This window comes from Canis aureus, chromosome X (genome assembly GCF_053574225.1).
Source record: "Canis aureus isolate CA01 chromosome X, VMU_Caureus_v.1.0, whole genome shotgun sequence".
In the NCBI taxonomy this organism is placed as follows: domain Eukaryota; kingdom Metazoa; phylum Chordata; class Mammalia; order Carnivora; family Canidae; genus Canis; species Canis aureus.
Genome location: NC_135649.1, coordinates 2516445 through 2541474, shown reverse-complemented (window position 1 = coordinate 2541474; position 25030 = coordinate 2516445). Strand labels below are relative to the sequence as shown.

The 25030-nt window shown below is 64.0% G+C and overlaps 1 protein-coding gene across 5 annotated transcripts in view; it reads left to right on the top strand.

Annotated features, from left to right (window-relative positions):
• The first annotated feature begins 6059 nt into the window (after window positions 1–6059).
• The window catches only part of ATP2B3 (ATPase plasma membrane Ca2+ transporting 3), a 61900-nt gene continuing 42929 nt past the window's right edge, over window positions 6060–25030 (top strand). The window contains exons 1-2 of one of the 5 annotated variants that reach the window (XM_077889697.1): window positions 6060–6241; window positions 23926–24285. In XM_077889697.1, coding sequence (XP_077745823.1) covers window positions 24078–24285 — 208 coding nt within the window. In that variant the 5' untranslated portion in view covers window positions 6060–6241; window positions 23926–24077. Of the gene's footprint in view, window positions 6242–18048; window positions 18199–23925; window positions 24286–25030 lie in introns of those variants that run through there. The other 4 variants (XM_077889695.1, XM_077889693.1, XM_077889696.1 and 1 more) reach the window with 4 other exon arrangements.

Below are 25030 nucleotides of genomic sequence, written 5' to 3'. Positions count from 1 at the left end.
AAAAAAAAAAACTAGTAGGACAACTGTAATAATGCTGCTAGGCTCAGATAAGATCCCGGTGGCTGGGCTCCAGGGAAAGCATCCGTGGACCTTGTGGGTCACCCTGCACAATAGGAGACCATGCCCTGAAGTCGGGACGCACACTCTGCCAAGACCAGAGGCCTCGAGGCACCCAGGGGACCATCTGGGCCCGTGGCGGGAGCCCAGCGAGGTGAACAGGGCCTCACCCCACAAAAGCTTGTGAGTCGTGGTTGGAAAACAGGGTTCTATCCTCAGAGCAGCTGGTCAGAGATGGAGGACGTCGTCTCCCTGTGCTTCAAGTGTGTCGCAAGCTGTTAGGTGGTGATGATGACGATACAAAAGTGGGGACTGATTGGGCTTAAAAATAAAACCCAGGGGGAATCCCTGGGTGGCTTAGGGGTTTGGCGCCTGCCTTTAGCCCAGGGCGTGATCCTGGAGTCCCAGGATCGAGTCCCACATCGGGGTCCCGGTGCATGGAGCCTGCTTCTCCCTCTGCCTGTGTCTCTGCCTCTCTCTCTCTCTCTCTCTGTGTCTCTAATGAATAAATAAATAAAATCTTTTAAAAATAAATAAATAAATAAAACCCAGGGCAACATGAAGGTTACCCCTGCCAGCCGCCAGCCCCCACCTACGGCTCAGGCCATGCAGAGTGCCCTCCTCGTGGAGCTCAGGGCCTGGCCGAGGTCACAGGAAGCCCCAGAGGGCTGGGGTGCCCCACTATGAGCTGTGGGTACGCAGATGGGCTCAGGGGTGCCCGTTTTCAAAGCCTCGGCTATGCCCAAAAGGCGGCAGGAAGGATGCTAGGAGGGACCAGGCTCCAGCCCCTGCACTTGGGGATAGATTGGATGTGGGGTGACAGGAAGGGGGTGGGATGGTGACAGGATGGGGGTGTGGCACCCCCAGGTCCTAGGCCTCTGGAGGCAGAGGAAGGGGAGGCCAGGAATATCACATGAGGACCAGGAGGCCCCCCGGCGCTTTGAGTGTATGGATGCGGCTCAGAGGGACCTAAGGCAGAGAGTGAGCTGAGGCGGGCACAAGTGCGTGCGCGCGCACACACACACACACACACAGACGCACGCGCGTGCTCGCGCATGCACACAGGGCCATAAAAGTCACGGGAGCAGCTCAGTCGCGGGGAGGGCTGTCCCGTGCAAGAAGTGGCTGCCAAGGAGCATTGTCAGTGACACGGGGCCCGGGTGGGGGACATTTCCAAGTACTTACTGCGGGTCAGGTGCCTTCTGAATGCAGCGGGGCCCAGCTGGAGCCTAAGCCGAATCCACTGCTCGGGTTTAGACAAGCTGGGGCTTGTCGGAGGGGCAGCCAGCCAGGCGTCCACAGCCCATGGCCGGGGCTGGGGGCAGGGCGCCTCCGAAGGACAACCCCTCCTTGAAGGACCTGAACGGGCAGGTGGAGGGCTTGCTTCGAGAAGCTGGGAAGCGGGGCCAGTGTTCATTCACTTCTGCTCCCCCTGTGGTCTCCAGGCCCGTCCCCGTGGGCTCTGGGCTCGGGTCTTGGGAGGGCAGGGGCCGCCACCCTGGGCAGCCCAGAGCCAAAAGGCCACCTCCCCCCAGCCAGCCCCGAGCCGCTCCTGAGGATGGAGAGGAAGCCTGGCTCTCCAGAACCTCCGGGGTATCATCTACTGAGGCCAAGCACCCGCGAGGCCCAAGGGGAGGTATGCTGCAGGCAGGGTTCAGGGGCACCCAGGACTTCTTGGGGGCCGGGTCAGGGACTGGTATGAGTTTTCTGCACCTGGCTTCAAACACTGATTGTCTCAGGGCTCAGGTCAAGGGCCCTGCTCCCCCTGAAAACTCCAGGGGAGGATCCTTCCTGCCTCTCCCAGCCTCCGGTGGCCCCGCTCATCCCTTGGCTTGCGGCTACCCCTTCAGTCTCTGCCTCTGTCTTCACGTGGCTTCCCCCTCCGTGGGTGCGTGTGTCAAATCTCTTTCTGCCTCCCTCTTATGAGGACACCTGTCACTGCATCTCAGGCCTGCCCAGATAAGCCAAGATCATCTCTCCACGTCAAGATCCCCAACTCAATCACATCTGCAAAGTCCCCGTTTCCAAATAAGATCCCAGCCTGCTTCAGGGGTTAGGACATGCACAGCTCTTGGGGGGCATGGCAGCCCGCCGCAGGGCCGCAGGGGAGTACCGACCCGGGGACCCCAGCACGATAGTGGCCCCCAAGGCCTTGGGGGTCAGGGAGAGGAAGGGTCTGTGATCTCAGCCAGGGAGACAGGGAGCACTGAGAAAAGAGAGGGCCCCGGGGCCCAGCCAGAGGCCCCCCATGTCAGGGCTGGGCTGAGAATTGCCCTCCCCAGAGGTGGCTGCGGAGGCCCCAGCGAAAGTAGCAGGAGAGAAACCAGGCAGGGGAGGAGGGGCGGCAGCTGCTGGGCCCAGGAAGAGGGGAGTGGGGGACGGTTGGCTGAAGACCTGGGAAAGAAAGCACCCGGCGGTGGGGGAGGGGAGCTGGAGGCAGGTGACAAGGAGGGGGTGGTCAGCAGGAAGGGGGAGGGTGGATTCCTGTTACACGGAGCGTGTGCGGAAGGGCTGGAGGGAGCCGGGCCTGAGGGCGGGCCTCCCGTTCTTGGCTTTGTTTCTTGGGCCAAGAGTGCCTTTGAGACGTCCCAGGAGGAGAGCGGGAGTGAGGGGCAGTGACCCAGGCCCAGGCCCGAGGCTCCCGAGGGGGCAGGAGGGGGCTCGAGCACAGTGCTGACAGGTGTGGGGCTGCAGGAGCCACCAAGGGAGGGTACAGGGAAGCAGGGAGGCCCGGCCCGAGCCCAGCGCCTTCCCCTGCTCACACCCCAGCCGTGGGCCTCCCCTCGGAGCTGCCCCCTAAGCATTTCCAGTACAGGGGACAGGGCCTGATGCAAAGAAGAACTTTCTAGAGAAGCTCCCCCCCACCTCTGTAGAGACGGAGAAGCCAAGAGGGGCTGGCCAATGAGCAAGGGCCATCGCTGACGACGGTGGGACAGTTTCCCTGGCACCCAGGCCCCCTCACTGGCCTGAGACCTCCCTCTTGGCCTCGGGGCCACAGGCTTCGGATCAACTGTTCTGAAGCACAGAAAGGGGGCCATCCCCTCTCCTGGCTCATGAGCTGTTTGGGGCTGGCTGTTAGCCAGAGACTGGGGATTTTCACGACACCCCGTGGAGCTGTGGCTCTGTCCCTTGGGCTCTCCTGAAGGCCACATACCTTGTTCCTTGGCCAGCTGACTTGGGCCACAGCAGGCCTCATCACAAAGGCGTGTGGCCCGGCCAACTCTGGCCTGGGCTAGCCCTTGGCAGTACCCCTAGGAAAGAGGCGGAGGGGTGGTGGTGAGTGCGCCCCGCCTCTCACTTTCTCCCCTTGACTCCTTTCTTCCCCCTGGGTGTTCAAGGGCAACCCCATGCAGAGCAAGGAGGGGGGCCCACGTAACTGTCCAGCTGAGGTGGCTGGCTCCAAGCTCTCGGGGACTTCACGTGCTGGTGCCACTGCCCCCATGGCGACAGCAGCCAGCGGGGAAATGAACGTGTCCCCAGGGGCAATCCATATGTCCGCTGGTCCCTGAAGGAAGGCAGTGACGCGGTCCCAAGGGAGTCTCAGCCCTTCTCTTCAGCCACTCCCAGGCCTGCACGCCAGAGAGCCCCCCTCCAGCTCAGCACCCACTTCTCCCCCGCACACCTGTGCTCAGAGGCTGACCAATAACCGAATGTTTGCTCGGGCAGAGTGTGCGTCCTGCCCCAGGGAGGCTCTCGTAAGGGCCACCAGGGCCTCCTCTGGCTCTGGAGTCAGGGGCCTCGGGCGTGGGACGGAAGGACATGCCACTGGGCCAGGCTCGGTGGCCTGCCACGCTGTGGGGGGCTGAGCAGGGGACCCAGGGCGAGTCTGTGGGGTAGAGGAGGCCACAGGCTCTCAGGAGGCGCTCGCACCCCTCAGGGTTCCTCTTGCCTCGTGTGGCTGCCCCGGGGCTGGGCTGGCACCCCATCTCCTGGCCCCGGGGGAAGGCCCACCCAGCTTCACAGCCGGCTTCAGGTGGGGCCCGGTGGGCGCCCGCTCGGAGGGCGGCACAGCAAGAACAACTCCGAGGCCGCCCGTCACGTGGTGGGAGGCTCCACGGGCAGCCCCGGCCCGCCCCGCCTCTGACGGGCCCTATTCTGGGCACCGTGCGGCGGCAGGCTGGGCTCTGGGGCGGCGGACAGCTGCAGCCGTCTGGGGCAACCCCGGCCGGGGGCCGCCTGCTAGCTCTCCAAGAGCAAACAGCCAGGAAAGGCCCGCAGGAGGTGTGCAAGAGTGCGCGTGAGCGCGTGAGCGTGCGTGAGAACGAGGGTGCAGGAGCAGGGCTGAACGACTGTGCGCAGCCGTGCGTGGGAGAGCTCTCTGTGTCGGGGTGTACGAGAGTGTGCGTAGCTCAATGGGTGTCAGTGGGTGTGCCGTGTGAATAGATGCAAATGATTGTAAGTGTGGATGTGTCTGACTAGATACACGTGTGGATAACTGAGCGTGTCCAAGTGTGTGAGCGCGACAGTAGGTGAGTGCATGTGAAGAGCCGGGTGTGGGTGTGCGCAGGTAGGTTGGCGAGTGCACAGGAGCACGTGTCCGCACGAGGGTGTGTGAGTGACAGAGTGTGGGTTGTGGCAATGTGACCTTGCGTGTGAGTGTGTGTGAGTGCGACTGAGCAGGCATGAATGTGAGCGAGCATCGGTGTGTGTGAGAGAGCACATGTGAGCGTGAGCCTCCGCCTGTGGGGAGAGGTGCCGGGTCTCCAGGGCCACCCTCGGAACCCCACTTTGGGGAGGTGCGACAGTCCCCGGCCCAGGGCAAACCCTCTGTGTCCTTTACGTCTCTGCCTGCCGGCTCCCTGTTTTCTGCGCCCCGCTGTGTCCCCGGCGCCCAGCATGGACCTTGCACACCCGGGGCCCTGTTTGTGCAAGGCAAGAAAGACCGTGTGGCTAGGTCCAAGTGTCTTCCAGGGGCCACATTCTGGGGCTCTGAGCCCCGCCTGCCCTGAGGTGGTGGCGCATACTGTGGGCCTGTCGCTTCTCTTCCCTGCAGACCCGGTCCCCTTCCTAGGCCACCCCAGCCCCCTTGCACTTCTGCGCGATGCTCCAGGAAGGTGGGGAAGGCCTCCTCCGGGTCTGGAGGCGCCCACTATCCCTGGACCTGGGGAAGCTAGGGACTCTCCGGAGGAGCCGCATGGGCCAGCCAGCACCCCCCCCCCTCCCCCCGCTGCTAGGTGTCCGTGGGCACACCCTCGGGTCCCTGGCCGGGGGTGTGCCTATGTGTGTCGGTGGGTGTGGGTGTGGGTGTGGGTCTTCTCCGAGTTGGGGTCTGTGTGTCTGTCTCGGCCTCCGTCTGGAGTGTACACGTCCCCGTGCATGTCTCTGGGTGTCCACCTGCGTGCAGTATCTCGGTGTCCTGTGTAATGGTGTTTCTGTGATGACCTTTTGGGGTCACCAACTTTGAGAACGGGTCATAAGCTCCAGTCGCCTTCCCAAAGACGCCTTGGATGGTCATGCTTCCAACAGCAGGCAGGTTCTAGAGTATCTCCGCCCCCTGGAAAACCACAGGCGCCCAAGCACCCCAGGCTACCGATCCGTAACCCAGCGCCTCACTCCACCTGACTGTTAGGGCGAGGACCCAGAGGACGGGGTCTTGAGGGGGAGCAGCCGCCCTGCGCCCACTCCCACGCTCAGCGCTCTTTCTGTGCGCTCCCAGGTGCCAGGGCCCCCGGGTTTGCAGCCAAGCCCACCTCTCAGCCGCCGGCGCCCTGGCGCCCTCCGGGGGCACGGGCAGGCCAGGAGGGACAGACACCCCCGCGCATCCCGGGGACCGAAGGGCGCGCGCCAGGAGTGTGGCTCCGGAGCCCCGCGGCCCCCGCGCAGCGCGCCGCCCCCCGCGCCCGCTCCCTCCTTCCTCCTCCCTTCTCCTCCCCCCCCCCCCCCCCCCCCCCGCTCGCTCGCTGCCTCCCTCCCCTCCCTCCTCCCTCCCTCCCTCCCTCCCTCCGCGCTCAGAGCTGCGGCTGGAGCCGAGCGCGCCGCGTCGCCCGCCGCCGGTGCGGAGCGTGGGGAGCACTCGGCCGCAGCTCTCGCCTGCCGCGGAGGGTCGCGCCCCGCGCCTCCGGCCAGGCCGCCCTGTGCTCGGGCCTTTCCGTCCTTGGAGCGGATCGCTGCCCGCCGGGCCCCCGCCTGCAGCGACAGCAGCCGCTGGAGCCGAGGCCGCGGCGTTGGCCGTGCCCAGGACCGGGTGAGTGGTGCCTGGGGCGCGCAGGCAAGGGCGGGCGGGGCGGGCGGCCCGGCAGGTGGCGCGGCCGGCAGGTGGGGGACGCGGGTCCCCGCCCACGGCACCTGCGCCCCGCGGCCGGCCTGCGTGTCCTTGCGGCGCCGAGCGTCACCCCGGGGGCCCTGGGCCGGCGGGCAGCGCCCCGCACCCCGCGCCCCGCGCCCCGCATCCCGCGCGCACGCGCATCTGCGCCGCGGTGGGGGGGAAAAGGCGCTGGGGGCTGCGGGCGGGGTCCTGGGCGGGCATAGCCTGGGCGCCGGGGCCTGGGCTGGAGCCAGGCTGCGCCCGAAGCACCCTCCCGGAGTCTCTTGACACCCCCCCTCCCCCCGTGCACCCTCACCGTGTCATCTTCCCCAGCACACCGAGAAACCCCCCGCGTTCCCACACTGTCCCCAGCACGCCCACACAGCTGCCCAGCAGACCCCGCCGCTGGCCCGGGCAGCACCGACGACAAGCCTCCCAGGCCACACTTCGGTAACTCCTTTTCCATCCCTCCACGCACAGCTGTCCTCCCCCTCCTCACCTGTGTGACCTTGGCCAGATGGCTTCTCCTATCGGGCCTCAGTGCTCTCTGGGCTTAGGATTCTGGAATTTGGAGCCTGGTGCGAGCGGCATCTCCCAAAGGAGGGAGCCCTGGGTCTCCGCCTTTGACAGTTAGATCCTCTCTCTAGGACCTGGTCTCCCTCCTTCTGCTGCCCCCCACCCCCCGCAGGCTTAGCAGCTGGCCAGGCGAGGAGGGGTGGCAAGCAGGGTAGAGGCAGGGCCCAGGGCTGATGTGTTGGCAGTGTTGGGGTGCGAGCCTGTGAGGGCGTGGAAGACCCTGGGGAACACTCCCTCAAGGGGCAGGGCAGGGCAGGGCCAGCATCCCTCAGCTGGGAGCGTGACACTCCCCAGGTCCGGGCAGGTGAGTGCACCCTCTCCCACTCCGTATTTCAAAGATGAGGTCATTGAGCCTGGGACCGAAAGTGGATCCCTGCGGGCCACAGAGTCGAGTCCAGCCTTGACCCTGGCCATCCCAGTCTCCCCTGGCCCCCAGCCCGGAAGACATCCCCCTCATTCACCCACGAGATCGGTGCCCTCTCCACGGCCATCACCCTTCACTCCTCTGGGAGCCCTTTAAGGCAGGGAGCACTGGAGTGCCCAGCACAGGCCTGGCTCACAGTGGGCACAGGTGTCTGTGTGGCACGTTGGCGACCTTGACCTCACTGAATCTGCAGAATCACCCAACAAGGGAGGCAAGGCTGGGCTCTCTGTTCCCATTTTTCACCTGGGATCATTGAGGCCTCAGGAGGGGACGGGCCTCGGCCCTGCATTGACTGGTTGGGTGGATGGCTGGGGACACTGCCAGGCACCTGGTGGGACAGAGCACCTCCCACGTGTCCCAGCACCATTCAAAGCAGGTTCCTGGACCCCCCTCACCCCCACCCCACCCCGAGGCCGACTCTGTCAACACCACAGGCCCGCGCTGTTTGCACTGCCCCCTTTCAGGCGAGCCATGTGGTTGCTGAGCAGGCTGCTGGGAGCCCCCACCGACTGGCCCACAGAGAAGAGGGCCGCGGGGCTGCCAGGGCCTTAGCCTGGCGGCGCGTCCGCGGGTAGAGCTGGCCCCTGGAGAGCCAGCCGGTTGGAAGGGGCCGGGCAGCGTCGGTCCCAGGGCATTGATTGTCCCCACTGCCGGCCCAGAGGAGACGGACGGCCAAGGACACGGCTAGTCTTGATCAAATCAACCTGGTCCCTGCCCAGCGCTGCCAGGTGGTTCAAGTGAAGGGGCAGGCAGCTCTGGCACAGAAGTGTGTGTGTGTTGGGGGGGGCGCAGGCAGATGGAACTGGGGTGGCGTGGGAGGGGGCTTTGTGCAGAGCCAGAAGGAAAGCCATGCCTTGGGGATGGAAGCCCCCGAGGCTAAGAGCGCAGGGGAGAGCGCAGCAGAGATGCTGCAGGGGACCCAGGGGCCAGGGACGCTGGTCGGAGGTGTCCTGGCCCGCGGGGAGCTCCACTTTGCTGCCAGCTCCCGGCCTGATGGTCGTCGTGACCTTGGCCAAGTCCCTTCCCTGCTCCAGGCCTGGGGAGGGCGGGGGGGGGGTCTCAGAGGCTCCCCTGACATTTCAGGCTTCTGAGCCCAGAGCTCTGGAGGTTGAATCATTTGTGAGCGAGTGGGGAGAGGCCGGGCCCTGAGTCAGTGCGTGCTCGCCACCCCAGAACATCTCCCAGCCCAGGAAGGCAACCAAGGGTGCTGGGGGCAGCTCCGGCCCCTCCCCCTCCCCCAGCGTGGCTTGGAGAGAGGGGCCCCCTGCCTTCCCGCTGGATGGGACCGGAGTGCCCGGGCCCCTGGGGGCTTTGAGGGCTGAGCTTCAGGCCCCACTTCCTGCTTCCACTTACGGATCAAGTTGTCAGCACGCACGTGGGCTCTGCCCATTGCACTGCCTTCCAGTTTTAAACTCGGGGCTGCCATCTGCGTCGGAGGTCACCGGCCCGCTCAATAAAGTCAGTAGTGACAGTCGTCATAATGGCACTCGTCTTTCCCTGGAGTGCTTCACGCACATTCCCTCACTCCGTTGAAAGGACAACCAAATGAAGCAAGGGCTGTGACTGTCCCATTTTTCGGATGGGGCCCAGAGAGGTTAGGTGACTTGCCCAAGGTCGTGCGGCCGGCAGGTGGCAAAACCAAGATCGGAGAGCAGGCCCTTAGCTGGACGGGGGAGCGGATGATCGAGGGCCCTTCCGCCCCGGGAAGGCCCCGCCGCCCCGAAGCCACTGAGGCAAACGGCCGACCGTGGGTGGATGTCAATCCCAAGCAAGTTGGGGGTCGATCTTCAGCAAGTGTGCTGGCCCCTCCGGGTCACCTCTAGGAGGAGCGTCTCCGCGGGTGTCCGCGGCAGCTGGTGGACGGCCCGGCTGTGGCTTGAAAGGCGGGTGCCTGCCTCCGACGGCGAGCTGCGCGGGAGCCTCGCCGGTGCCATCTCCGAGATGGGCCCGCGAGCCAGGCTCGGGCTGCGTGCTTGCGGGGCAGGGCAGAGGTGCGGCGTGCGCAGATGTGGCCTCCCCTCCCGGGCGCCGTCATTTCCCGGAGGGCCGCGTCCTGGGCTGGGGCTCTGGCGCCTCACCGCGCCCCTCTTCCCTGCCCTGCCTAGGCTGGCAGAAGCCGGGCCAAGTGGCGCCCGGCTGGCACGCCGTCCCCTGCCTGTGCACCTTCTGTCGGGTGGGAGGCGCTGGAAGGCGGCCGGGGTACCGCCTGGAGAGCGGGATCCGAGCCCACGCGTCGCCGGGATGGAGGGAAAGGATCTCGGATGCGGGAGTCAATCAAGGCTGGGTGTCCTGGGCTGCCGAGGTCGGGAGGGGACAGAGGTCGAGGTCACATGGCCGAGTCGCTGGCAGAGCCCGGGCCAGAGCCACAGGATCAAGTGGAAAGGCCCGGGGGGAGGAAAGGGCTGGAGGTTTCTCCCGATTCCCACCTCCGGGCACTGGCGGGGGCCTTGGAGCACAAGAGGTTTCCAGAGACTTGGCTCGGAATCGGAGTTGGGCGGATGGGGTGCCGGGCCCGTGTTATCGGGGAGCGCCTTATTTGAAATGGTCCTGAGCCTGCCTGAGGTTCTGTAGGTGGGTCCCTCAGTAAAAGGGAACCCCTTATACAAACGGGACGTCCTTTCCTGCAGCAACGATGTTGAGGCGCTGTCCAAAGAGCCTCGCAGTCCACTAGCCACAAGTGGTAATTTAGTTCAAATTAAGTAAACTTAAAAATTCCGTTTCTCAGTCTCAGCAGCCACATTTCAAGTGCCCAGTAGCGACACGTGGCTGGTGGCTACTGTACCGGACAGCCCACAGACAGAGAACATTTCCATCATTCCAGAAGCTTCCGTCACATTGCGCCACCGGAGCCAGTACAGACTCCAGTCGTCACCCGGACCCCGAGCTCACTGCCCTGCCTATCCCCCCATGGTTCCTTGCAAGGGACTGGGTCAAGGGTGGTGTGGAGGCCTCTGGGCAGCCCGCCTGCCCCCTGGGGAGCCTGGGGACCTTTGCCACCACTGCGGAAGGCCAGCCCAGGGGCCCCCACAAACATGGCGAGAGAGCACCTCATGCTGGGAGCACACGTGCACGAGGCCCTGGCACACTGGCTTGGGGGCAAATGTGGATCTGGCCCTGCCCTGCGCCTCAGGCTTGCTCACCTGGAACATGCTGGCGGCCCCGAACAGCTCTGCACAGATGGGCGAGGTTCTTGGGTCTAAAAAAAAAATTTAAAAAAACCCATTTATTTCTTTCCATTTAAAAATCATGCTCTTAACATGCATGCTCTTTATAGAAGATTCATAAAACACAGAGACGTAGACGACGTAGGAACCCCCTCCATCCTATCACCAGAATGCAAGCCAGGGTTTCCATCTTATTGGACTGGGCTCCTCTCCGCTTTCTTTGCATAGGCCGTTTATTTTCACATTACTGTAATTATACCGTGGGCACAATCGTGTAATCTATTTTTTACTTCACATAAGCATTTTCTTTATTAATATAATCCCTTCCTAAATGAATTTTTTTTTCCCAAAATGGATATGGTTTAATTTTTTGAAGCTTTCGAAAGCAGTAAGTGCTTCTTGCAAAAATCGGGAAGGCATTTGAATCGTGCGAAGAAAGAGCTGCGAATGCTCATTTGCCCATTCAACAGCGATTTACCCGGCACCCAGGATGTATCAAGGCAGTCCTCAGGGCTGTAATTACAATTTTTAATGGCTGAATAATATTCTCTCAAGAGATTATAATTCGCTTAATTATTTGGCTATTTGTGGAGATCCAGGCAGTCAGATCCGTTTTGCTGTCATACGTGAGGCTCTGCTGAGCATCTTGGTGGGTAATGCTCATCCTGTCCCGAGGAGAGAGTGCCCAGACAGAAGCTCGTTCTGCCAAATTGTTCTCCAGAAGGGCTCTTCAGCACATCCGAAAGACTGGCTCACCGAAGCCGTGCCAGCATCAGATATTATAATCAAACAACCTGGCAGAAATATCCAGGTCCAAAATATCGACTTCAGTATCCATTTCTTTAATTGTCTGTGAGCGTGAGCGTTTTCCCACGTTCATTTAGTTGCGTCTCTCGCTTTTTTAGGGGTTTGTCCCTGCCCCGCCTTTATTGCGACCCTAGTGGTTTTCTCGTGGGTTTGGATAAACTCGACACATGAACGCTGTTGACAATTGAGCGTGCCTGTTGCAAGTGATTTGGAAAATCCTTTGTTCCTTGCCTTTGAATGTTTTCACGTACAAGATAAACACTTTCTATGTCACGGGTTCTTGTGATTTCTTCCACTGCTTCTGGGCTTACAAAACCCCCGACAAAAATCTGAGAGCTAGCCTTTCTGGGGTTTGCCCTGGGTGTGCGTGTGTGCGTGCGTGCGTGCATGCGTGCGTGTGTGTGTGTGTGTGTAGTTTGCACTTCGAAGATGTTCAACCCTTTGATTCAGGGGTGGGCAAGCTTTTCCTACAGAGGGTCAGAGAGTGAATATTTTCCCCTTTGCAGGCCACACAGTCTCTGTCCCAAACGCAAACAGGACAGAAATGAATGGATGTGGCCGTGCGCCAATAAAACTTTATTCACAAAAACACTTGGCTGCCAGCTTTGGCCCTTGGGCCATAGTTTACCAAACCCCATTTCATCCAAAGGAAACCTGCCTTGGGGACTAATTCAAGGTGAGGCTCTGGGGTGCGTTGTCTCCCTGAGGGCCAGCCCGTCATCCCCGTTTCTTTTCTCGGATGCTTTGGCCCCAGCTAACGTGGGGGCCTCCTAAGCCCAAGGGTCCTGATGTGGAGTAGGGCCCGTTTCTGAGCTGCCCGGCCCATTCTGCGGACCTGTGTGTGGCCCCACACCTTGTATCTCTTAATACCCGACCTGCAGGTCACACCTTAGAAATCTTAAAGCCAGACGAACGTCCTCTGCTGTCCACAGACACCGTGGGTTTTCCTCACAGAGATGCCCAGGGGGAGGCGGGTGTGGGCAGGCGAGTGTGCGCAGCAAAGGCTCACAGCTGAGGACGGCCAGACAGCCCAGGAGCACCAGGGCCTCTTGATTAAGAAACAGGAAAACAAAGCTGGCAAAGCCGGGAAGGGGCAGGGAGAGGTGGGGATCGCCGCTGGCCACCTTCACCCGGCTGGGGCGTGGGACTCGACCACAGGGCTGAGTCACGTCGCTGGCTTGCCCCAAATGAAGGAGAGTCCCAAGAGCCACCACCGCCTGCTTTCCCCCCAAGTGGCCTGGGGACGGCGTGGGTCCCTGGACCATCCGGACCCTGGGAATCCCCGCACGCTGCCGTTTGGGCACAAACCCCGCACCGGGGTCGAGACGCGTGGGCAGCCTGTCTCTGCAGCAGCTCCGTGGGCAAGATTGCTGGCACAGGCCTCGAGGGTGGCACGGGGCGCGACCGTGCGGGGAGGGTCCTTCTCCACAGTCGACCCGGCCGGCAGGGAGTGCTCAGCGCCCTGGGTGCATAGCGTGGGGAGGTGCCCGGGCGAGTGCTTCCTGGGCCCCGCTGGTGCCTCGGGGCCCGATTTTCCCATCTTGCCTTGGAGCCACAGGCCCATGAGAGAGGCACGTGGCCCGGGGACAGGCAGCCTGGGCTCCCTGGGCTGCTGGGGTCCCCGAGTGCTGCCCCGTGAGTGGGGCGCCCCCGCGGTCAGAGGAAGGCCCGCACCTGATCGGTCCAACACCTGCAGGAGAGGGGCGTGGGCACATGCCCGGCAGAGGCCAGTGCAGGGTGCCCCCACCCCCGCCTGGTGCCTCCTTGCCGAGGCTCCTGGTCCTTGGCCGATGGGCCGTGGTGTGGGGTATGCCGAGGGGGGAGGCTCAGCGCCCGCCACGTTGCCATCACGTCGAGGCGTCCCCACACGGGAGGGGCCCTCGCGCCTCTGCGCCAGCCCTCCGTCCCTCTCGGCACCTCCTGGGCCTGCGAGAGCTTTGCAGTGTCCTCTCAGGGCTTTGCAGGAGATGCTTCTGGCTTTGTGTCCTGGGGTCCTCTGCCAGAAATAGGCTTTCGGGACGTGGCGGGGCTTGATCTTTCAGGAGATGGCAGCCAGGCCCTCGGTGACCTTCCGGTGCTTCCTGCCACAGTGGCCGGCCGGGGTTAGTAAGGGTGCCAGGGCCGGGCCTGGAGGCGTTGCAGCTAGCCCTCCCTGCCCGTCACTGGCTCCTCTGTCACCGCCGTTAGCAGCAGGTACTCCTCCAAAGTCAGCCCGGAAAGGTGGCGTGAGCGCTCTGGTGTCTGGGTCACGGAAGGCCAGCTAGAGTCAACTGCCATCTGCAGTCTGAACACGGCTTCTCCGCTTCGGCCCGCACCCTTGCCACTCCCCTTGCAAAGCAATGGCCAAGGCCCAGGTCTTTCCTAAGTGCTCAGAGTGACCTGTGCCTAAGTTCCCCAGATGGTGATGGCCCCGGTCAGCTCCTTCTCCACGTCGAGTTGGCTCTAGGGACCTGCCCCTAACCTCAGCCAACTGGGGCCTTACAAGGCTTCACCCTTTTGTCTGTGGGATGGGACATGTGTGGGAGTTTGCACCTGGTCTTCCAGACTCTTACTGGCCACCAGGAAGTGGGTCTCCTTCCCTGACAGTCCTCCTGGCCCCTGACCTTGACCCACTGAGTCTCCCCAAGCCCGTCCTCCCAAGGGCTTCAGCCTGACTCCAGAAACCAGATCCTCTCCTCAGCAGGAGCCACAATGGGACCCCCGTGGAGCCTGACCCCAGGGGGACACGTGTGTTTCCCGGCAGCCTCCTTGTCTGGTCACCCGTGGGCCTGCAGCGTCCCGTGGCCTTCAGCGGCCTGCCATTTCCTTAATTTCCTGTCTGGGCCTTGGGTGCTTCCAGTGGCTCGCTGCTGGCTTTGGGGATCAGAAGCTGGCGGGGCGGCCAGTGTGTGGTACCACGGACAGAGCTGGGGAGACGGGAGAGGAGTGGGATGGGGCACCCCTCCTTCTGTCCGTGTGTCCTCTACGAAAGCCTGGGAAACAGGGATCTGCTACCTCCGAGACCCCCCGTGTATTTTCTCGGCCCCTTCGTGGGCTGGAGGCAGGTCCCAGAGGCCAGCCGTGGTGTGCCCGGGTCCCCTCCCGCCCGTCACTCCTGAGACCATAGGCCGGGCCCGGCTCAGCGCTCTGTGGGGCAGGCCCGGGACCTCACTACCTGCCAAGTGCTCGTGGGATAGAGCAGGAGGGGCGTGGGCCACAGTGTGCCAGGCCACGAGTCCGGGGGGGAAGGGGCGGCTGGCTCGGGCTCCCTGCTGCAATGCAGCTCTGTCCTGAGCAGCCCGCTGTAATTGGATAATTAGTGTCATTATGCTTCCTGCCCATCAGCTCTCCTCTCCTGCTCTCTCGCACTCTCCTTCCCCAGCTCTCGCCTTCTCTGGCAGGAAACAAATGACTGCCTTCCCCAGGGTACAGTTGTGACCCCTATAATGACACTTCAAGGCCCCAGCCAGAAAGGGGCTTCCGACTTCCCTGTGGGACCCAGGGGCACCTGGTGCTCTGAGAGGCACCGGTGTGGGGGTGTGGGGGTGTGGACTTCCCTCCTGAAGCATCGTGGGGAGCCAGCTGTCCCCGCAGTGTCTAGCACTCTCCAGGAGGGATCCGTGGCCCCGGCCGGCTTGGGGCATGGCCCCAGGAATGGGGAAGCGTCCGAGCGCTGCATGGGGTTGGCGTCTGACCAAGCAGAATGTTCTGGTCTCTCTAGTGGAGCCTGGTTCCGACCTCTGAATTCTGGGGTCCACATGGGCTCAGAGAGAGCTCAGGGCTTCCGGGCAGGTGGGCGTGGCAGAGGGAGCAGCCAACAAGGGGCGGGGCCTTCCTCATCTTCCCTCCGGGGAAGCAGGCGCCCTGGGGACCTGGCTAGGCACGCGGGCCTGCGGGACGTCCTCAGAGCTCACAGCCACCCAGCCGGGAGGAACGATGGCCATTTCCCAGATGCGAACGTGGAGCCCCAGAGAGCTGCTGCTTACTGTGCCTTGAGCCGCCTGGGACAGCCAGGCCTGGCTCCGGTGGCTGCACTCCCGAGCCCTGAGGTTTATGGGAACAGATTTCCTGTCTAGCCACTTTGTTGAACTCTTTTAATTGGTTTTAATCATGTGTTCATTGCTTTTCTGGGGTTTCCTGGGCAGTCACTTGGCAGAGGAGCGATGTAGAATTCTCTGGAGCCAGACCACTCGGGTTCACGTTGGCCTCTGCTCCTTGCTGGCTGTGTGACCTCGAGGGAGCTCCTCAACCTCTCTGGGCCTCAGCTCAGAAGTGGGGATGACCCCCCTTCCTGGCTGAGCGGCCGGCCGCTCGGAACAAATCCGTTCCTGCGTGCCTCCGTCAGGCACGGGGAGCGGCGCTGCTCGTGGCCCAGGCCCAGGCGCAGGGCATCGCCTGTCACCAGACTGTCCTTCTGTCTGTCTTCAGTACTAGCGCGGTTGCGTCTTCTGCTTCGGCTACAACTTCCGGGACAGGGTCCAATACACAGGTGAGCGGGAGCCCAGCTCCGGGTCGTCGCGTGTCCCAGGGAGCGCGTGGACGCGTGGGCCTGGGTTAGGTGGCAGAGACTTCGGCGAGCCGCGGGGGGCATTCCTGCCCTTTCCGACGCGGCCCTGAAGCTGGCCCTGTCCCCCTTCTGTCCCGTGTGCCATCCCACGTGCAGTCCAAGAGTGAGCTGAGGCCCTGTCCCTGTGCCCGCTGCCGTTGGCCAGGACCGAGTCACGTGGTCACAGGGAGCTGCACCAGAGTTGGGGGAATGCAGTCGTTCTGCTGGATGACAAGACGCCTGATTAAAAATTAAAATACAACATTGGAAAAGAGGCGCAGAGATCGGGGAATGTCTAGCAAGTCTCTGCCACAACCTCCTGGGGGTTCGTTAGCACTTCCGCAGGCCTCTTATGTAAGCAGAATGCAGAGGGGGAGGCCCGGCCTTCCCCAACGGCTCTGGCCATCCCTTCTGGTCCCTTCTGAGGACAGGGTGGGGGGCGCGTGGGAAGTGGGGGGCCACACTTCCGGCAGGTAGGAGGGCAACAGCCGGTGCCAGTGGCCGCCAGTGAGCCCAGCTTCCCGGCTTCTCTGCGTCTCTGCCACCTAATAGGGCAACCACCCAGCCGAGGCAGGATGTGGGCGGTGTCAAAGGTCACGACGAGCCAGCGCAAAGGGTGGGGGTAGGGCCGCCCAGACGGCTCGCCTTAGGTTTCCACCTCAGATAGGGGATGGATGCTCCTGAAAGTTAAAATTTCCGTGGGCACGACCACCAGCCCGCCCGCCAGTCAAGGCGGTGGGACTCCTGCGATCCCTGGACACAGGGCAAAGGGGGCGGTGAGACCTGTTTGGTTTCTCAATTGTGGTTAAACCCCGAGGACCTCAAATTCACCATGTTAACCACGTGCACGGCGCGGTGGCACCAAGAGGGTCCCTATTTTGTGCAGCCGCCCCCGCCACCCTGCCCCGGCACCTTTCGGGCGTCCCCACTGAAACCCTGTCCCGTGAGACACGGACGCCCCCTCCGCCCCCCCCCCTAGCGCGCCCACCGTCCCACGTCCCGTCCCTCCGAATCCGACTGCTCCGGGCACCTCGTAGACGCGGACTCCCGCGCATCTGTCCTTTTGTGTCTGGCTTCTCGGGCTCAGCAGGATGTCTCCCGCGTTCACGCGTGTCGTGTCGTAGCAGGTGTCTGAAAGTCCTCCCTCTGGGGGACCGCACGGCGTGCCATTGCACCGCCGGCCACATCGGGCTTATCCCCCCGTGCCCCCGGGGCCCTGGGGCTGCTCCTGCCTTTTGGCTACTGGGCATCAAGCCGCTACGAACACGGGTGTGCGAGTCTCTTAGAGACCCTGCTTCCGATTCTTCTAGGGCTGGACCCCGACACGGAATTGCTGGATCCCACGGTGATTGTGTGTTTCGGTTTTTTGAGGAGTGGCTGTACTGTTTTCCGTAGCAGCTGCACCATTTTACATTATCCGTCGGGGCGTGTTTTAGCTGGAGGCTTCTGGGCCCTCCCCGAGCCACGAAGGCAGGCCAACGTGGGGCATCAAAGCTGGCTGGGCCCCGGGGCTCCGCGGGCAGGGGCTTTGCACGCTCCCAGGGCCACCCTCTCGCGACTGCAAAGCCTCGGCTGGGGCTGTGCATCTTTCAAGTCCCTGTGGAAAGGGGGCCCTGCACGGCTGGCATCCACCTCTCTAGAATAGTCCTGGGCCCTAGTAGCCAGGGCTACTGTAGAAGTTCACGCACCTGTAGGCCGGGGCTAAACCCCAGGTCCCTGCCGCCTCTAGGAATCTAGACTTGAGTTTCTCCGGGTTCCAGAATCCTCCTTGGCTCGGCTCTAATTAGCAGACTTCCAATGTCTGGCGTCTGTGCATCTGTCTTTCTGCCGGCCTCAGACGGTCGTGTGAGCCTGGACCAGGCACTGGTAGGGAGCATCCTTTGCCCTTGCTGGCAGCCCCCAGTGGGTCCCTGAGGTGGCCCTCGTGGCCTGGTTGTGGCCTGGGGGCGGCCCTGCGGGGGCGGAGGTGCGGGGACCTGCAGATGGGGGGCGTGTGTGCGTGAATTTGGGAAGAGGGTGCGGCGGGGTACAGGGGTGTGGGGGGAGCGGGGGGCTGGCCCTTCTCTGCTGTTTCTGTTTTTGCCCAAAGCCGTTCCCGTGAGAGCCGCCTGGCTGTGCACAGATTGTACCAGGAACAAGGAGGAGGAAGGAGCGGAGGGGGGACTGTCCCTTTAAATCTGTTTTCTCTGTTTGATTTCCTTCTTTCTTCCCATCCTCCTCCCTCGGCTAGCACCAGTGCTGGGGCTGCGAGGGCCCAGGAGCTGCAGTGACGGTGCCTCTGAAATATTAATGAGGCTGCTCTCGGCCTGGCTCCCCCCTCCCAGCGCGCTCCCTCCCTCCTCGGCTGAATGCAGGCCTCATCCCCGGAGCCCTCTTTCCCCCTACCTGGTGGCCAGCCAAGGTGTGTCAAGCAGAGGGGAGGGGCGGGGCTGGGCAGGAGGAACAGGGACCCCCGCAAGGGAGGGGGCGGCCAGGGGTCCCGGGGGCGCCCAGCCACCTCTTCACCTGCCTGGGACAGGAGAGGGCAGGGCTCTGGCAGCGGTTGCCGAGGGCCCCTGCACCCACTCCCCACCTGCTCCTGCTCCCGCTGGCCACGCCCCGCCTCTGCAGGTGCGAGGGAGGCCCAGGGCCAGCCTGGGGGGCCTCCCGCTGTCCCCCCTCAGGCTCCGGGGGCCCAGGAGGTGGACAGAGGAGGGGACAGTTTTTCCAAGGAATCCCCACAGTGAGTCACGTTGCTGAGCCATGGGTCTTTCTGGAAAGCGGCCCGGCTCGGTGGGTCTGTCGGGAGTTGGCGGCAGGCAGTGTGCCCCAAGGAGGCCGGTGGTGGAGGGCATGTGCCCGGGAGGTCCCTGAGGCCCGTGTCCTGCCCTCCGACCCCACTTCAGAGGTGACTTGGCTCTGCCGGATTCTGCTCCTTTCTTGCCTTGGGCAAGCACAGGGGGGATGTTCTTGTCACCAGTTTACTGACCACAGGGTGAGGACACCGTGACTTGGAGTGATGCAGGGACCTGGGACTTCCTGGCTTTTAGTCTCTGCTGCCAGCCAGGCCCCATCCGTCCTGGGGACACCTGTCCACTCAGACCCCGGCGGCAGCGGGCAGGGGCTGCAGGGGGACCGTGTCGCCACAGTTGAGGATGGGCTGAATTCCTTGGCTGCCAGGAGGGAGACCCCCCCCCCGGTGCTCCCCCAGGGGGCCTGGTCTCCCGTGGGGGCTGCCCACGCTCGCCTTCACGGAGGGGACAAGGACTGGAGAACGAAATCCCACAAGTCAGAGGTGGAGACGCGTTAGGATTCAGCCTCAGTTTTTGCATCCGTGAAACGGACAGCTGTGTTCTTGCCCCTTGCTTATGAGGTACCATGAGGGAAGCATCTGGACTGGGGTCCCGAGAGAAGGGAGCCTGGGAACAGAGGTGCCCCCACCTCCTTCAGGAAGCTCCTAGCCTCCTGCCGGGTGGTGGGCTGCCCAGAGCCTTGAGGGAGGAGATCCAGGAGGCCAAGTGGGAGATCAGGGCAGGGTAAGTCAGGGGTGCTGGGAGACCCTCCAAAACCTAATTAGAAGTGGCCAGGGAGGGCAGGCACAGAGCAGACGGGGACTCCCGGGTCTCTCATCACATCGCCGTGAGTCCCTGGGCGGGGGGACAGGAGGCCTCAGGGTGTTGAGGCCCCACAGGAGGGAAGGGTCCAGAAGGTGACAGGCCCGAACTTGACCTCTGGCAGCACCCTGTTGAAAGTGACAGAGCAGGGGTGTGGCGGGCCGGAGGACCCGCCACAGGTCTCTGCTGTAGTCCCCCCCTCCCCGCCCCACAGTGCTGGCCAACTTGGGTCAGGATGGAGCAAATATCAGAAGGCGCGAGTCCCTCTCTGTGGAGGTTTGCAATTCAATTAAACCAATTAAGGTCTGAAAGATGAAAGTACCAAAATGGTATGTTCCCTGCACTTTTAGTGCCTACAGTCCGTTCTAGGCAGCCAGCCCAGGCCAGAAAGTCTCCGTCAGGCCTGCAGATAGGCCCGGTCGCTTCTGTTCTCGGCCCTTCCAGCGACGGTTACTGTCCTTATTCGGAACGAGGGAATGAATTGCCCAGCTTACAGAGAACCCCCCAGAAAAACGATAGTATTTGCCTTCAGTCTCTACAGGAGCCAACAGTCACGCAAGACAGACTTCGATTTAACTGATGGCTCCTGTCTGCCCTATTGCCTGTAGAGTTAATGAAGCCGAGGAAGGTTAGCATGAGCACGGTCTTGGACTCGAGGGGCCCCCCAGACCCGGGCGGAGCCCCTGGGCACACTGAGAGGGATGTGCTGGGGGTCCAGGCACTCCTGCCCTTCATCCTCGTGCTCTCGGGATGGTGACCCCACCTCACACAAAACACTCCCAGCTCTTCCTCGCTAGCCAGGCCCCAGGTCACGCACGCCTCCAGGCCCCCGTTCCCGTTCAGGGCTGGCCACGGGGTGGACTTCCTGCCGGTTCAATGACCACGTCTCGCCAACGGCTTACGACCCCGAGAGCGGGGAAGACGCGCTCACCGGTCACCGGCGAGCACAGTAGAACAGGGACGGTCGCCGGATTACAGACTCAGCAGTGATCAATTTGGGCAGAGACTTTGTGGAGAATGTTCCCCTTGAATTGCCACGCAGATGTGTCAGGGGTCATCCGGTGGAGAGGGGACGGAGGGTGTGCGGGGCGAGGTGCCTGTGGAGCGAGCGGGGCGTGCGGAGCGGGCAGGGCCGTTGGGGCAGGGCGCATGATGCCACGGTAGGCAGCTGCGGTACCAGCGGAGGCAGAGAGGAGCTGGTTTCTGTTTCATGGGGGAGGTGGACATTGAAACGGGGGGCATGGCTTCCCAGAAGGCAGCGCAGAGGCAGAGAGAGCGGCAGCATCTGAACCGGGGAAAGTGGTCTCCCAGAGCAGGGCGGTGACAAGCTGCCCAGCTGGGGGCAAGCTGTGAGGTGGCAGGTGGAGACGTGGGGCCTGCGCGGTGGGCGCTGAGCGAGAGGGAGCGGCCACAGCTGCAGGCGGGGAGCCAGGGGATACTGAGTGCGGAGGAGCGGCAGGACCAGCTGAGAGGCAGCGGCGAGGGCAGGAGCGCGCTGTGTCCCGCCGAAGGTCAGGCCTCGCCTCCCTGCCCGGTTCCCTTACATGAGTCACCACAGGCCCAGTAGGCCGCAGTGATGACAGCACACCAATTAGGAGCGGCTCAAGGACCCTGTGTGGCTGTCTGGGCCACCGCTGTTGCTTAATCAAAGGCGGGGCCACCCCAGGGGGCAGGCGTAGGAACAGGAGGGGAGGCCAGAGCTCACCTTCGGGGAGCCCTGTTGGGGGGGCTGTGCCTCCGCTGTGAGCAGGTGTACGGAGGGGTGCCCTCCTCCAGGCTGTGCTGCCGTCTCCCAGCACCTGCCCCTGAGCCCGCCCGCCCCTGGACCATTCATTCTGTCACCCCTGAAGCCCTCTGACGCCATCTGGGTGGGGTTGGGTGCCTTCCAACCGAACCTTCTCCAAGTGGGTGTAGAGGCCAAAGAGATAAAAGGGTTCCGAAGGAACCAAATAATTCACCTGGCTTCCCTTCTAGAAGGAGCCCCGTGGAGTCCCTAGGCAGCTCTGGGGGGGCCGTGCAGACACATAGCTGGCCCCCGGGGCCCGGGAGCCCAAGTGGAAGGTCTAGGGTGCTGGCCAGTGGCCCGCCTGCCAGAGGCATCAGAGCCTGGGGTGAGTGCCGCCCGTTCCCCTCAGCCTGACGAGGGGACCTACCAGCCGGCCCGGACTGACATGGCATGGGGACTCTGCTCGGGGACAATTGACTCACATCTTTGCTAAGTGCCGCCCTATCCCCCCCCCCCCGACCCCTGCCAGGACTCACACCTCCCACAGCCCATTGGTTGGTCTTCTCGCAGCAGCCCTGCCCGCCTGGGGCCTGCTCGCGGAGGCATCTGTGCCCATCGGCGGGGTGAGACCAATGTCTGCACAGATGAGCCAGACCTGTCCCTTGTGCCCCACGGCCGACAGGCTAGAGGGCCGGGACACGGAGCCCAACACTGCGGGTTTCCCCCTGGGGTCGCCACATACTGGGAAGGGAGAGGCAGACCGGCGGCGCTCAGGGTCCGAGAGAGGGGGGGACAAGGTGCGCCCAGTAGGGGCACTGTCCTGAGCAGCGGGGGAGGATCCTGGGGGTCGGGGGGCAACAGGCAAGGCATCTAGAGAGATCCAAGGCGGCCACGGCTGCCTCCTTAGGTTCCGGAAATGGCCTGCGGTCAGAGTACCCAGGTGGCCCACTGCATCCGGCCGACCTCTGTTCCCGGTGATCCCTCCTGCGCCCACCCAGGCGAGGGGGTGCCCTGGCATAGCACCCCGGAGGGAGCCCACTCTGCCTCACACGCCCTGAACATGAAAGCTTCACTTCCTTTAAATTCCGCCCCTCCAGCCTGTCCTCAGCCGGCAGCTCCTGCTTGGTGACGCCCGGGTCCCCTGTGGCCCCGCGGGGTCTGCAGCTCCCGCCCCCCAGCCTGTCCCGGCCCCCGCCTTCTCCCTACTATCAGAGCACTCCTCCCTCCGGAGGAATGGCTCACTCCTCCAGCACGTTCTGGTCTTTTCTCGAATGTGCCCCCTTCCAAGAGGCCTGCCCTGGCCCGGGCGCCGACTGAAGCCGTTTTCTCCGTCAGCCCCCCGGGCGGCCGGGCCCCAGCACCTAGTAGGTGCTCAGTAAGGACCCCTCAGAGGGCAAACAGGGAGGCGGGCAGCGGGAGGCCGCGTGGGAGGGCGGAGGCCACGCATCCTGGGGGGGCCAGATGTTCCCGCATCTTCTGGACGGAGGCTGCTCCCTGTGCAGAGGCTAGAAGATTAACACTTCGGTGCTCGAGCTTACAGAGTGTGGAAGGCGCCTTCTGAGGTGCCTGTCTGCGCCCCACCGCAGGGGGACGTCACGGGCGGGGACCAGCCCAGGGACCTGCGCTGCTTCTTGACGTCGCAGGGCCAGCGTCCGGAGGAACCGAGGCCCCTCGGGGCTGTAGGCACGGGGGCTGGCCCTTTCCTCCCAGGGACCCTGGCCTTGTCCCCCGGGGCCTGTGGTGTCTGCTGGGCCCGCAGTAGGAGGCGGGGGCTCTCCCGGGAGCAGAGGCCGCAGGGCTCCGGGCCCTTGGGCCTCCACGGGCGGTCCTAGGTCAGAAACCTGGGGCGCTGGCCACGATCTGCTTCCCAGAAGATCCCTCGGAGCCCGGAGCCTCCCCGAAGGCAAGGGTGAGGCCCACCTGGGCCTCGCTGTCAGGAGGCCGCCCGCGGCTGTGAAGGCCAAGGCCGCGTGCACCTAGCCTAGTGCAGTCCTGGGAGTGTGACCTTCGGGGACGCTTGCACTCACGCTGGCAGTATGTGTGTCTGTGGCGGCTCCTCCACCCACCACGTGGAGGGCAGGAGGCCATGCACGGGGCGGGTGGCACCGAGCCGCGGGGGGGCTGATGCGCAAGTGGCCAGGGCCCCGCGCTGCCCTCCGCTCTCTCCTGTGTGCCCGCCCCCACCTCTCCCCTTCCCCCCTCCTTCCCCCTCCGCGCTCCCTCCCTCCGGGCCACCTCCCTTCCTTGCCCAAGCCGCCCAGGTGCCCTCAGGGCAGCCGAGACCCCTGCACACTAAGCCCGGGCCTGGCCCGCTCCCTGCCCGCCGCCCCCCCTCGGCCCCGAGCCTGAGACCGGGAGCCACAGAGGCTGGGCTGGACCAGCGCCCCCGCCGCCGTGGGGCTTGGCCACGGAGAACGGTGGTCCACGCACCCCCGCCCGTGCCGCCGTGCCCCCCAGCACATCGCCTCCACTTCGCTGTTGGCTCCTAGACAGATTGGGAAGCAGTTAGAGCCCCCGGATCCCAGCTGGGCTGTGCCGGCAGCAGCAGGTCCCTTCCAGGGGACACTAACGCTGGCTCCCTCCGCACTGAGGCAAGTCCTCCTGCCCCAGCTCATGCTGCGCAGGACTAGGGGTCGCCCGGCAGTGGACCTGGCAGGGCACGAGGGCCACGGGCCCAGGCTCGGAGGTGAACCTTGCGGTCGGCATCTCCGTGGCCCCGACGGAGTGCAGAGCTGCGGAAAATGGCTGGGAAGCGTGGACCCCAGTTTTGTCTCACCTTCACCCCTGGCTTCTTCTCACCTCTCCCCAGGTGTCCGTGCTCAGCCGCGTCCCCGTCCCCGGCTGCAGCTCCCCGCACCCCTCCTCACCCGGACCCTGGGACCTCGGGTGGCCGCCCGCCCCTAGCCGAGGCTGCACCTGTGAAGAGGTCGGGCGCCCTGTCCTCCCAGCGCGGCAGGCAGGATGGGCGACATGGCCAACAGTTCCATCGAGTTCCACCCCAAGCCCCAGCAGCAGCGGGAGGCCCCCCATGCCGGCGGCTTCGGGTGCACACTGGCTGAGCTGCGCTCCCTCATGGAGCTCCGAGGAGCCGAAGCGCTGCAGAAGGTCCAGGAAGCCTACGGCGACGTCAGTGGGCTTTGCAGGAGGCTGAAGACCTCGCCCACAGAGGGTAAGGCTCCCGGCAGGGCCCCGGTGCAGGCCACGTGGGCATCAGGGACGTACGGTCACGGGCCACCCGACACCCCCCATTCAAGGGGTCCTGAGGGTGCTCCGTACCCCCAGGGCAGGCCTGGTCAAGGCTGGGTGGGGCTACTGCAGCCGCTTCCTAGAGGCAGTCTTGACCCTGACTGTGCCCTCCCACGGTGGCTGCCCACCTCCCCCCCCCCCCGCCCTCCAGCGGGAGCTGCTGTGTGTGGGGTGTGGAGGTCCTCCTCTCGGTGACCTGGGGTCCTCGAGGAGCTGTGGTCTGATCCGCTCCATAATCAGCAGCTCTCTGCTCTCGCCTCTCTGGACTCGGTAGAAATGGAGCAACAGAGAAGGGGCAGGAAGAGGACAGTACAGAAAGCCCAGAAGCTCTTGTGAGCAACAGGATGGGCACCCTCCCGCGCACGGCGGAGGACGTGGGCAAGGCCCTGTCTATCGGCCCCAGGGCTCCCTGAGGGCGCAGGAAGACGAGGAAGGGGTGCAGGGCCCCGGTCCTGTGAGGGCTTTGGTTATGGGGGGCCTCTCTCTGGAAACCGAGGGGAGCAGGGTGCTGGGTGAAGGTGCCACTGGCCGCAGGCCGTCCCAGAGACGCACAAGCCTGGTGCACGGGAGGTTCGCTGGTAGAGTTGGCGCCTGCCAATGGGGTGCAAGCCTGAGGCGGCGTAGACCTGAGGAGAGCTGCCGCACAGAGCCTTAGGAAGGCTGAGGAA